The 14,512-nt window shown below is 37.0% G+C and overlaps 1 protein-coding gene across 1 annotated transcript in view; it reads right to left on the reverse strand.

Annotated features, from left to right (window-relative positions):
• SCAPER (S-phase cyclin A associated protein in the ER) overlaps positions 1–14,512 on the reverse strand; it is a 493,174-nt gene that overhangs the window by 417,489 nt on the left and 61,173 nt on the right. Inside the window, exon 5 of the mRNA XM_060005554.1 lies at positions 8,978–9,175. Within this exon, the coding sequence (XP_059861537.1) occupies positions 8,978–9,175 (198 nt within the window). The remainder of the gene's footprint in view (positions 1–8,977; positions 9,176–14,512) is intronic.

The raw sequence follows: 14,512 nt of genomic DNA on the forward strand, positions 1-14,512 counted from the left end.
TAAGGGTCTTTAAAAGGCAATGTATTGACACTAGGAAACAGGGAGGGGATGTGTGAATGGGAAAAAAATGCAAAAAACAAATGAATAGGAACTTTGAAGCTGACAAAGAAGAAAGCATGGGTGGCTGGGAGAGTGGTGGTCATTAACAGAAATAAAGAAATCAGGAAGAAATCTTTTAAAATGAAAGTATAATATCGTTTGATGGCTACTCCTAAGAACTAGGTTACCATTACTAGGAACTTAGCCCAGATAAGTCAGGTTTGACTAACCCCAGTAATAGTTACAACATGGTGATTGTGGGATCAAGTTATTAAGTTATTCCAAATACCCCAAAGAAAAATAATCTATTCTCTATTGATTATAATAAATGAGAACCAAATACAAGGAACAAAGACTTAGCAACGAAGATATCATCAATGAAGTGTCATGTTAAATACACTAAAAAATAACAATTCATCTACCTCTACAACTTAAACACTGAATCATAAAACAATGTCTCAGGAAATGTTATACACATAGGAGTAATTATTCTTTAATCAATAAAGATAGCAAATTTTTACTGTAAGCGTACAATGAATGAAAAACAGCAAAGAATACATAACTAGAATAAGACCAGATACAGACAGAGGAAAAGATAGCTATTAATGGGGTGGGAGGTGGGTGAAATGGGTAAGTTGGTCAAAAGGTACAAACTTTCAGTTACAAAATAATGAAGTTCAGGAAATGTAATGTACAGCATGGTGACTATAGTTAATAATAATGTATATTTGAAAGTTGCTAAGAGAGTAGATCTTAAAACTTATCACCAGAAAGAAAAAAAATTGTAACTATGTGTGGTGATGAATGTCAGCTAGAGTTATTGTGGTGATCATTTCACAATTTATACATATACTGAATAAATAAAAACTAAATTTTTGAAAGATAGTTATTAATGTAAAACAATGGTAAGGTAACCAAAGCCTAGTCCATAAATGCACAGGTGAACTCTTAGCCTACTCTCCCTGTGCAGAATCTCATGTTCTTTGTAACAAACTGCAATACCCGAGCTAAAGGGCAATAGGCAAATCAAACAAACCAAAAATAGAGAGATTATAATATTAACATCACACAAAACAGAATTCACAAATGTTAAATTCACAATGAAAATACAACTCATATGATCCTTTATACAACTAATAATAAGGCAGCAAAATGGTTTAAAAAATCTTAGTACCTTTATTTTATGTATTTTCTTTTCAAATTTCTGTAAAAGACCATCGATTTTTACAGCAAAAATTAAGCAATTGAGACGCTTCCAGTGTATAGAGTAGTAAAATATAAGCAATGAGAACATAAAAGGTGGAGTAGGTCAATGGAATTGTGCTGTTGTTATGTCCTTACACTCTTCATGAAACAGTGTGATATTAATTGAAAGTAGATTATGATAAAGTAAACATGCATGTAATACTTATTCCTACAGCAGGTTATTACCTAAAAGTTTTGCCTTAAGTTAAATCTGATTTTCCAATAGAAACAATGGAATTAAATGAAGATGTTTTCCTAGGGACTCAAATTCAAGGCCTCCCTCTGGTGCTCACTGCAGAGTATACTTCGTTGTGGCAATGCCCCAAATTAGCAATGCACAGCCTGAGAGGAGGTCTTCTCCCAGAGCCCGCCCATCCTCGATGCTCCCCCCAACTGATCTAACATGGCTCCCTGTCTCCAGGTCAAAGCCTCTGAGGACACTCCTCTAACCACTTCACTCTCCACCCTTCTCTCTCCTACAATCCAAGGCTCTCCAGCCTATTGTTTTGCTGCAAAAACTTCTTTTGCACTTCTAGACTTTTGCACTTGTGTGCCTAGATGGGATGATTCTATAAATCTATAAATTCTATAAATTTTGCAACTTAAAAAAAAAAATCTCAGAAATTCAAGGAAATATTGAAGAAACTGCAATAGTAGTGGGAGACTAAAATATCTGTGTCTGACAGATCAAGAAGATTAAAAAAATAATAATTTGGAGTATGTAAATAGTAACTTTAAAAATATAAACTTATCAATTTCTATCTAGAGAGAATCCACCTTACCTATTCCTACCATGTCCAAAGGATATTTGCAAACACTTAGCTTCTTTACTTTCTCCACATCTATCAGGCTTCTGCAGTAGTCATTTCCTTCCCCATCCAGCTTAGGTTCCATGGTCCACTACTCCAACTACTCTCTCACCCTCTTCAATCCTTTACTCCAATGAAATTACACTGCATCTGCCTAAAAAATACCTACCCATGATTAATTCATCTACCCACCATCTTTGTGCATTTTTAGCAAGCAACTGAATGCTAAGTATAACTCAGGAGAGAGAGGAATCACATCACTGTGTAAACCAGTGTCTTCACCCCCAAACTCTACGTAGTCTCATTGCTTCACACAGCCTTTTGATATCTATTTACAGAGCATTTACTATGTTTCAACGCCAGTTCCAAGAACTGATGATGGAGGGGTAAACAAAACAGTATGGTTTCTGTCCTCATGGAGCTTACCGTCTAATAAGGGAGACAGATATAAAAACAACAAAATAAACAATTATGTAATTTCAATTGTGATAAGTGCTTCTAGGGAAAGTATTAAGAGTACAGTCGGTCCATACGTGCCCAAGCAGAACCCATGGATACCCAGGGCTGAATGTACTATGTCATTTTATATAAGGGGCTTGAGCATCCATGGATATTGGTATCCACAGGGCAGGGGTTGGGGGAGGTGTCCTGGAAGCAATCCCCTGAAGATACTGAGAGACGACTGTATATTATAGGGGAACCTGGTTTAGTCTGAAATATCTGGATAGGCTCCCCCTGAGGAAGTGACACTTAAACTGAAATCTAAATTAAGGAAATTAGGTAAAAGGGATGGGGGAGGTGAGGAGGTGCTGGGCAAGGAGAATGAGGGATTAGTGTTCTGGCAGAAAAATCAGAATGTGTAAATGTCTGAAGACTAGTGAGCACATGGCATGTTTGACTAACTGAAAGAAGGCTGGTTTAAATGAGGCAGAAGGGAAGAGAGAAAAGTGGTGTGAAATGAGGTTAGCACTGATCAAGTCACTCAAGATTTTAAGGTCATGCTGAAGATTTTAATGCTCAGAGCAAAGGGAAACTTTTGAGGTGCTATCATCAAAAAAAATAGAGCTGGGGCTTCCCTGGTGGCGCAGTGGTTGAGAGTCCGCCTGCCGATGCAGGGGACATGGGTTCGTGCCCCGGGCCGGGAAGATCCCACATGCCGCGGAGTGGCTGGGCCCGTGAGCCATGGCCACTGAGCCTGCGCGTCCGGAGCCTGTGCTCCGCAACCGGAGAGGCCACAACAGTGAGAGGCCCGCGTACCACAAAAAAAAATAAAAATAAAAATAAAAGTAGAGTTTATTTTTGTGGTTTTTAAGTATCATTTTGCCTATAACGTGGAGAATGGATTGGAAGGGTGCAGGGAATCCTGTTACAAGGTTTCAGTTGTAATCCAGGCATTTTTTACTGGTGGCTTGGACTAGAATGGTAGCAGTGGAGAATGAGAGAAGTGGACAGATCAGAAAGATTTAGTAAGTAATCTGAAAGAGGCTGATTCATTGGACAGTGGCTGGTGTGAGGTGAAGGGAGGAGGGGGGAAGAGAAATACATCTCCAGGTTTGGGGCAAAGGAAGCTACCATGAACTTGGTTTATATACGTCAGTTTGACATGCTTGTGAAATATACAAGTGGAGATGCCAACTAGGCAAGTTGGATATACAAGTCTGAAAATCAGACGAAAGATATAGGCTAGACATATAAATTTAAGAATCATCAGAAAATGAATAGTAAACTAAGCCATGGCATGGAGAAAACTGAAGAGGGAGAAAGATGGTCTAAAAGGAGCCTTAATAACTTCTCAAAAGCTAAAGGTCAGGTGGAAAAGAAAAAGCTAAGAGGAGGCAGAAGCAGCAGCCAACAAAGGAGGAAGAAAACTAGCAGAGGTTGTTCCATAAAAGCCAAAGAAGGGAGTGCTGTAAGAAGAGGGGAGTGGTCAACAGCATGAAATGCTACTCAGAGATCATGGAAGGGACTGAAATACAGCCACTGGACTTAGTAATACTGAGTGACTTTAATAAGAACTTAACAGGAGCTCTGATAGGATGTGACACCAGGTTGGAGTAGACTAATGAGTACCCAGGAGAAAAGGAAATGAAGGCAGCAAATGTAGAAAGTTCTTCTAAGAAACTTGGCTAAGAAGGGGAGGAGGAAAATGGGGACTGGGAGAGTAGATGAAAGGATAAGTAAAGTAGAGAAAGGGTTTGGGGGTTTCTTCTTGTTGTTCTTATTTTTGTAGTTCAGAATAGAAGAGAAATAAGCATGTTGTAGGCTGATGGGAAAAGAATCTAATAAGGAAAACTGAAGATACAGGAAAGAGAAGAATTTCCAATCTCAACTGTGACCTTCAAGGCTGATGGGCAATCGGTTTCTATATGTCAGCCCTTTCATCTCCATCACAGTTATTTCAGACCTTTCCACTCTCTTCAAACTTCCAACCCCACACCTCCTACTTTTCAAAATAAAGAGAGCAAAGAACCCATCAAATGGAATTTCAAATTCTTATCACAAATTTCCACCTTGATCCCATCTGTTCTTATCCCTCTTGAATGCCAAGTTGAACAAGCTTTCTCTCAACTGCAGTCATTCTTAACCTATGCACCTCTCCTACTTCTTCCATGGCTTTTGGGACATTCCTATTCTCCTATCTCCTTCCTACTTCTATGATGATTCTTTCTCTGTCCTGGACCTATATTCCTCTTTCTTCATCTGTGACTTCTCCTTTCATCTAATTATAAAATTGATTTTCTTTTTATTGTGTGTCATACCTTTCTAAGCACTTTCTCACATCTCATTTTGATCCTTACTTGTTGAATTGAGAAGTCTCAACTATTGAGATATAAACATAGAATACTTTTATTTTTCCCCCATATAACTAACTACTCAGTTGAATCCTAAACCTGCTGAGTATGCTCAGTGAAATTCCACAGTTTTTCAGTCACATTCAATTATCAAAGCTTGGTTTTTAAATCCCATCTACAGACAACCTGCCTAGCACAAGTGAGAATTACATGCTTTAGCAGATGCTTGTGGTGGGGAAGAACACAGCTTGTCCTCACGGTGTCTCTCCTCTCGTCCTCACTGTGTCTCTCCTCTCGCCCTCCTCTGTACCCCTTCAAACTCTCCTACATTCACAAACTTATGTCCTTGCCATAAGTGGCAGCTGTGGGAACACAGCAATATCCTACTTATTATAGAGCTCACCAGTTATCAGTGATGGATCTACTACAGTCATCAGCCAGTCCTTCTCCAGGGACTAAGGTGATACTGACCACCAAAAGAATCAAGTGCTGCCAGGCAGAGATGCACCCCTAATCTTTCTCTGAATCAATTTGAAGTCAGTGGTCTCTACTGATCTCTGCAGTACATGGTAATTTCTGCACAGGGAACATTCATGGTTCTCTAGGCAGTGGTCAGGTTCACCCTGGCTCCCTCTGCCCAAGCAGTATCTGCCTCAACTCCAACAGAGGTTGGTATATTTTACCTAACCAAGTGTCCCCATAGGAAGCCCCTATTACTCCAACATCTTCACTAATGTACACAATTCTACTCTCACATAAATCGTGAGATGCACTGGGGTTCCTCTTTACTTGGTCAATGACAAGTCCCATCCTATCTCCTTCCAAAGAAAGCATACTACCGTAAAGTCCCTTCAAGCCCAGCTGGCATGAGCTACTCCAGCAAGCTTATTATGCTATGAAACTTCTAAGGGAGATGTAGGTACCACTCTCTATATTCAAGGATGCCCCCAATATTCCAGAGCCACACATCCAGTTCCCCCAGGTGGGAATGGAAAGTACAATATGTTCCCAGTATGCTTTTCCCCAAAATCTCTCAACATATTCCACAGGCACCAAAATCAGCACGGCAAAGATCCAACCAGAGAACAAGATGCCAGTTTCCTGCAGCCATACACACAAACTTCACAAGCAATTCACACACCACATCAAACTTCATTAACTGTGCACTCCCCAAAAGGCAATCTCCCCCTAGCCCACTTTATATGGAAGAAGGGGAAATGCAGTGGTGATGGTCAGATTACAGCTTTGCTGAAAAAGTCAGCTCTTAGCAAGTCATGCAGTGAAGTAGCTGATGGCATAACAGGCATGCCTTTAAACGAAAAAAATGAGAATTTTAGCCTCTTGATTAAAGAGATTGGCTCTGGTCAGCAATCCTGGTTGATACAGTTAAGATACTTTTTCATACTGTACTTATCATGTGAATTACATAATACAGGAGTTATTAACTGCATTTTACATATGAGACAAAGAATTGAACTGTGGTTACTTAACAAAGGCGTTGCACAAAAATCACGAAGAAGGATAAATATTGTCAGTAAATCTACAAAATAAAGGCTGAAGGCACCTGTACAATGAGGATCTATAAAATGAGGGTTATACATCTTACAGTGGTACTAATCAAATGAGATAATGGATAGAAGTGCTTTTAAAATGAGAATAGAACAAAACATAAATAGAACTCCAGTTATTATATACCCAGCACATGGATAAAGCAAATATTAAACTGTATATTTTTACATCACCACCTGTAAGTCCTAGATGGGGAGAGGAGCAGAGTTGGGTATGAAATTAACTTTTAAGCTCCCAGATTTTATTTCTCAGCATAAACCTTTGAGCATCTTGACACAGTACAAAGAATAGAGAACACATTTCTACTCCTCTGTCAAAATCTTCTCCATTCTTTCTTTCTTTTTTAATTAAAAAAAATATATTTATTTATTAATTTATTTTTGGCTGTGTTGGATCTTCATTGCTACACGTGGGCTTTCTCTAGTTGCGGTGAGCAGGGGTTACTCTTCGTTTTGGTCCGTGGGCTTCTCATTGTGGTGGCTTCTCTTGTTGCGGAGCACAGGCTCTAAGCACACGGGCTTCAGTAGCTGTGGTACATGGGCTCAGTAGTTGTGGCTCACAGGCTCTAGAGCACAGGCTCAGTAGTTGTGGTGCACAGGCTTAGTTGCTCTGCGGCATGTGGGATCTTCCCGGACCAGGGATCGAACCCATGTCCCCTGGATTGGCAGGCGGATTCTTAACCACTGTGCCACCAGGGAAGTCCCTATATTGCATTATTCTACTTTGTATTTGAAAATTCTCATAATAAAAAGTTAAAAATTAAAAAAAAATGTTTTTAAATCTTCTCCATTCTTGTAATCTACAACTTGCACAACCAATTTCTATTACTGTTAAACTTTCACAAAGCTTTGACAGGACTGAAAATAAAAGCTACACTGTCTTTGTTTCATAGATATGTTGATTTGTATCATATTTTAGATTCCACATATAAGTGATATCATATGGTATGTGTCTTTCTCTTTCACTAGAGATGATAATCTCTAGGTCCACCAGTGTTGCTGCAAATGTCATTATTTCATTCTTTTTGATGGCTGAGTAATATTCCATTGCATATATATAATAATTTTTAAAAAAAAAAAAAGCTACACTGTCTTATGGCAAGTCTAGCTTCCCTGAATACAGTATCAGAGATAGGTGCAAGAGTTTCTGCTCATCACAGAGACATGGCTGCAATTGGTCCAACTCACTTCTATAAAGAAGTACACATTTGACAAATTTGATTTCTTCAGTCAACCTTTTGTTATTTTTAATCACAAAATCAAAGAATCTGCTGATCTTATTGATCTCTAGGGATGACCTAAAGATTATCTAGGCCCACATGCTCATTTTATATAAGAAACTATAACCCAAAATTAAATCCAATAGTGTTTTCTACCACAACATGCTGATTCATTCCACCCCAATGATATGATTTTCCTTAAAAATATTTTTCTTAAAACATAAAAAGTTTTACATGATGATAGTAACAATATTAATTGTGACAACCAAAGCATAAATTTGGGTGATTTCAACCACTGTTCATTCTGAAAACTGCTTCTGAAGAGTCATATTTTTAGGCTAGTTTAAAACATTTTGGCTGTTTCCAGTTTTAGAGGAAGCATAGCTGTTGTGTCAACATGTAACTTTGCTTTGACCCTTCGGACATTTCAAAGGTTAAACAATGAATTCCAGGATTTTCAACCATGTTCACTGTAGAAACAGAAGCTACCTCTGTAATATTTCTATGATGATGTATCATTCTGGTTTTTCTCAAAATAATTTTATTTAGTATAAACTAATACAGTATATAGTTTGTATCTACTAAACGGCCAGACTTTCTAGTGAATTTTTAGAGCCATATTATGCTATGTGTCTGTTTAATATACTATTACAAATACAAGGTTATCTAAAATTAGAAAACACACCTTACAATGACATCCTAATCCCGCCCAGGATTGTTTATGGTTAGCCATCAATCTCACTTTTCCCTGATCACAGTGAATTAGAAGAGTGATAAGTATCTCAACAGAAAAGAAGCAATGTCCAATTAAAGACATTAAACAGGAAACCAAAGAATGTGAAAATCTCACTAATGCCACCTACAGTACCAATGGAGAACACAGATAAGAGATTTTTTAATAAATTGTGTATATGTGTACCTATCCCTTAATTTCTTGCCTAGGACTATGTATCAAGACAACTTTCTACCAAATCTTGCACAGAATATAAAAGTACATAAGTAGGTAATGCAAACAACAACAACAAGGGTACTCTTGAAAAATCAAAACAAAGAAAAACCTGACACACTCACAGAAGCAGAGAGTAGAACAGTGGTTGCAAGTGATAGGGGAAATAGGGAGATGTTGGTCAAAGGGTACAGACTTTCAGTTATAAGATGAATAAGTTAAGCAGATCTAGCGTATAGCATGGAGACTACAGTTATTATTAAAGTACTGTGTACTGAGGCAAATTATCAAGTCAGACGTAGCAAAAATTGGAGAATCTGACTTCAAATGGATTACAAAGCCTCAAAGCAAAGCTTACCTTACATTCCACCACACTCTGATCTGATTCACAAGTTACATAGATTTCATCTACAGCCCGGCGAAGATTGTCAAAAAGGAATGCCCAGTATCGAGCTCTTAGATCAATTTTCCGAGGGTGCCTTGTTTTAGTGGGACTTTTATCAAAGTGTTTATCTCCAGTTGTAGATGACGTTATTTTACAGTCTACTGTAGTGTTCTGATGAAATAAAACAAAACATGAAAAAGTATTTTTTAAAAGCCTCCAGGAACTGGATTTTTGTATAAATCAAATTTTTCAACATAAATACTTAAAAACATGACATTCTTCTTTTTAGCTTATATCACACTGAATTCATCAAAACAAAACTTCTCAACTTAAATAAAAGCGGCAGGTTTGTAAGGTCAATTACATGTTTCATTGAAGATTAGGATGATTTTAATGGTGAACAGACTCAGTCAAAAAGGAGCACTAAAGTGGCTCCTGATTTACTAAAATATGTGTATGGCACATTTACATACAGTAACAAATAACAGATACTAATTTCAACATTTTGAAATTGCTTGTATATATTCTTTTCATTTAGAAATGACATATCTATACTTATATTCAGTTACTGAATTTTATCTTAAACGTTTTTCCACTAAAAGTAAAAATATATAAATACAAAACAATTTACTAGAAAAGAACACTGATTAATAAAACCAAGCATCAGCTACAGAGCAGACTCACCAAATAAAGTAACTATAGTATTCTATGACCCAATGTCTCCTGAGCTGCACAGGCGGACTTTGAAAATACAAGATTATATTCTATACTTTTATAGACTGTACCAAAGAATCATTCCCCCACAAACAGGAGCGTGCAGTTTACATAAAGACCTGAACTTCTCACTAGAAGTACAAAGGAGTTGCTTATCTCTCTGTGGCTACTTAAACTGATAAATAAATAAATACTAACCTTGTACTACAGTTACAACAACAAACAATCTCAAGTTTCTTTGGGTTGTTTTGTATGTGTGTATGTCATTCCTGTTAGCTTGTTTGTTTTTCCTTTTCATAGAAGAGCCCCAGAGTGAAGAATATCCAAAATAGAAGCTAATACTCTCCTGTTTTATTTTAGGCTTTGGCCTTCAATGTAACAGTGATTCCTATACTTCAAAAATCTTTTATAGCCAATCTTCGGTTTATATAGAATCTTCACTATCAAAAGTCAAGCAAACAAAACATATATACTCACAAAGACATGCACACTTAAGAGACTGAGATGGAACTGCTCATCCACCACAGTCCCCCATCCAGACTAAGGTTGTCAGACTCAGCAAATAAAAATTAGTAAATATTTTATCTGACAGCCTTAGTCCAGGCCCAAATTCTCAACACTCAAGCAATAAAATTTAAAGTAATCATCAACAACCCACAAAACCTTTGCTTCAATGGCTCTCCAAGCACTTTCCAACCCTAATAGTAAATGATAAATCATGATGGCAAATACCCACTCACACAAATTTTAAAGTATGTATTATTAGCTCTACTTTACAGCTTAGAAAATTGAGATTTAGAGGCTGATTTGTCCAAGATCACATAGCCACAGGAGACTATCTTCCAGTTAGAACTCTGCAATTACACCACTGACTTCCCATTACACTGCACCCCAAGGCCCTGTGCTAACAACCCTTTACCGAATATTCCAGACCACCTCATTTCTCTTCCTATATACCACCCAAAGTTAAAATTAACTTGAATTTTCCTGAATTATACTTCCCTCACAAACTTCTTAGAGTGATCAGCAAAACACTAGTAGCTTCCTGTGAATTCAGATCCTAATCTTATAAAATTCTCAAAAATAATTGAACTCATCTTCACCCATTTATGTATTTACCCTATCATGCTTCCATATGTATATGATTCAAATACTTTAACCAACCTTTCTTAAAATGTAGAATAGGCAAAACTGCTTTTAGGTTAAGATGTTTCTATTCTCCGTGATTGGTCTATGTGAGGCTTTTACTAAGAAAGACTCCAGAAAGGCAGAAACTACAGCTAGGTAATTCCATCTGAAGGGCAATGTACTATACAAATTTGACATTTAAGCTTGACAAAAGTAGTAATACTTTATATTTGCACAGTTATTTACATTTTATGAAGGGCTTTTGAAAACATATCATTTAATCATCACAGCAAACTATAAAGACAGGACAAATATTGAAATATTATTATTCCTATTTTGTAGATGACAAAATCAGTAAGATTCAATTTCTTGACCAAGTCAAAAGGCTGAGTGACAGAACTGGGACCAGAACCGAGTCTTCCAACTTCTGCTCCAATGTTCATAAAGCATTTCACATAGCACCTAGCACACAGTAGTACCCATATAATGTTAGGTATAATTATAGTGGGAAAGACAAAGAGGTGAAGAAATATGCTCACAGAAAAATGTGAATAAACTAATGGCAAAATTGCCAAATTTGTGAAGAAAGGTAGAAGAAGCATATCAAATTGTAGAGGCTGATAAGTTTGTATAAAGTTTCAAAATACAGCGCTCTTACGTACCACTGATAAAAATAACAGCAGTGATAATAATAACTGCAGTGGCATCTAATATTCATGTCATACTTGCTATGTGCCAGACACTGTGCTAAGTGCTTTCCATACAGTTATACTTCATTTAATCTTTGAAGCAATTTTATATCACAGTTACTATTATTAGTTCCATTTTATAGAGGAGAAAACTGAGGTTTAGCTAAATTAAATGATAAACCCAAGGTCTCACACTAAGTAAGAGACAAAGCCAAGATTCAAAATCAGGTAACTATCCCATTGTTATGACTTACTGTGCCTGTTTCCAAGACATTCAACAGAAGACAAAGCAACCTAAACTTCTGGAAAAAGCTAGACACAACTGAATCTCATGTTTTTAATAAAATTCAATATAACAAATGTTATACTATTTTAATCAATCACTTCTGAGAGAAAAAGAGGAAAAAAGAAAGAAAGGAGAGGGAAAGGGGAAGGAGGAAATTGAGATTTCTGACTCACCTCTCTTAGAACTCTCGTCAACTCCCCTGAGAATCTGAAGAAAGCTATGGACCTAAACCTCTGACAACAGCTTGTCTTTTTACTGTCTCCATATTTAGTCTTTTCTAGAATGTCCTAAGGTTGGAATCATACAGTATGCAGCCTTTTCAGATTGGCTTCTTTTACTTAATAATATGCAATTAATTTCCTCCATGTCTTTTCATGGCCTGATAGCTCATTTCTTTTTAGAGCTGAATGTACCACAGCTTATTTATCCATTCACCTACTGGATATCTTGGTGGCTTCCAGGTTTGGCAATTATGAAAAAGGCTGCTATAAACATCCATGTGCATGTTTTTGTTTAGACATAAGTTTTCAACTCATCTACATATATACCAAGGGCATGACTGCTGATCACAAGGTAAGAGTATGTTTACTTGTGTTAAGAAACTGCCAAACTGTCTTCCAAAGTGGCTGAATTTCCACTCTGAATTCCCACCAACATTGAATGAGAGTTTCTTGGCTCTTCATCCTCACCAGCATTTGGAGTTATCAGTGTTCCCAATTTTGGTCATTCTAATAGGTGTGTGGTGGTAGCTCATTGTTTTAATTTGCATTTCCCTGATGACATATGATGTGGCACACCTTTTCATATGCTTATCTGCCATCTGTACATCCTCTTTGGTGAGGTGTCTGTTAAGGTCTTTGGCTCATTTTTCAATCAGGTTGTTTCAATGATTGAAACATTGAAACATGTTTAAAAAAAGAGTCCTTTGTATATTTTGGATAACAGTCTTTTACCAGATATCTTTTTCTAAATATTTTCTCCCAAGTCTGTGACTTGTCTTCTCATTCTCTTGACATTGTCTTTTGCAGAACAGAAGTTTCTAATTTTAATGAAATCCAGCTTATCATTGATTTCTTTCAGAGATCATGCCTTTGATACTGTACCTAAAAAGTCATCACCATATTCAAGGTCATTTAGGTTTTCTCCTATGTTATTGTCTAGGAGTTTTATACTTCTGCATTTATGGTCAATAGTCCATTTTGAGTTAATTTTTGTGAAGAATGTGAGGTCTGGGTCCGGATTCATTTTTTTTTTTTTTTGTCGTATGGATGTTCCAGCACCATTTGGTGAAACGACTACCTTTGCTCCATTGTATTGCCTTTGCTCCTTTGTCAAAGATCAGTTGACTAATTACGTGGGTACATTTCTGGGCTTTCTATTCTGTTCCATATATCTATTTGTCTTTTCTTTTGCCAATATCACACTGCCTTGATTACTGTAGCTTTATAGTAAGTCTTGAAGTTGGTTAGTGTCAGTCCTCCAACTTTGTTCTTCTCCTTCAATATTTTGTTGCCTATTCTGGGTCTTTTGCCTCTCCATATAAACTTTAGAATAAGTTTATTGATATCTACAAAATAATTTGCTGGGATTTATTGAATATATTCTTCAACCTGGGAAGAAATGACATCTTGACCATATTGAGTCTTCCTATTCATCAACATGGAATGTCTCTCCATTTATTTAGCTCTTTGAGTTCACTCATCAGAGTTTTATAGTTTTCCTCATATAGATCTTATACATATTCTGTTAGGTTTATACGCACCTATTTAATTTTGGGGAGTGCTGATATAAATGGTATTGTGGTTTGGGGGTTTTTTTAAGATTTATTTTATTATTTTATTATTTATTTATTTTATTTATTTATTTTTAGCTGTGTTGGGTCTTCGTTGAGGCATGTGGGATCTTTCACTGCGGCACGCGGGCTCTTCATTGTGGTGTGCGGGCTTCTCTCCAGTTGCGGCATGCGGATTTTCTCTCTCTAGTTGTGGTGCGTGGGCTCCAGGGCATGTTGACCCTGTAGTTTGTAGCATGTGAGCTCTCTCGTTGAGGTGCATGAGCTCACTAGTTGTGGCGCGCAGGCTTAGTTAGTTGCCCTGCAGCATGTGGGATCTTAGTTCCCTGACCAGGGATCAAACCCTGCATTGTAAGGCAGCTTCTTTACCACTGGACCACCAGGGAAGTCCCAATGGTATTGTGTTTTTAATTTCAAATACCACTTATTCACTGCTGGTACACAGGAAAACAACTGACTTTTTTATGTTAATCTTGTATCTTGCAACCTTCTGTAATCAATTATTAGTTATAGGAGTTTTTTTGGTTGATTCTTTCAGATTTCTTACATAGATGATCATGTCATCTACGAACAAAGACAGTTTTATTTCTTCCTCCCAATCTGTATACCTTTTATTTCCTTTTCTTGTCTTATTGCATTAGCTAGAACTTCCATTAAGATGTTGAAAAGCAATGGTGAAAGGGGACATCCTTACCTCATAACTGATCTTAATGGGAAAGCTTCTAGTTTCTCCCATTAAGTATCATGTTAGCTGTAGGGTTTTGTAATTTTTTTTAATTAAGTTGAATAAGTTCCCCTCTATTCCTAGTTTAGTAAAAGATTTTTATCATCTTTTCTAGGTGTAGAATTTTGTCAAAGTTTTTTTCTGCATCATTGATATAAAAGTAGGTTTTTTCTTT

This window comes from Delphinus delphis, chromosome 2 (genome assembly GCF_949987515.2).
Source record: "Delphinus delphis chromosome 2, mDelDel1.2, whole genome shotgun sequence".
Classification (NCBI taxonomy): domain Eukaryota; kingdom Metazoa; phylum Chordata; class Mammalia; order Artiodactyla; family Delphinidae; genus Delphinus; species Delphinus delphis.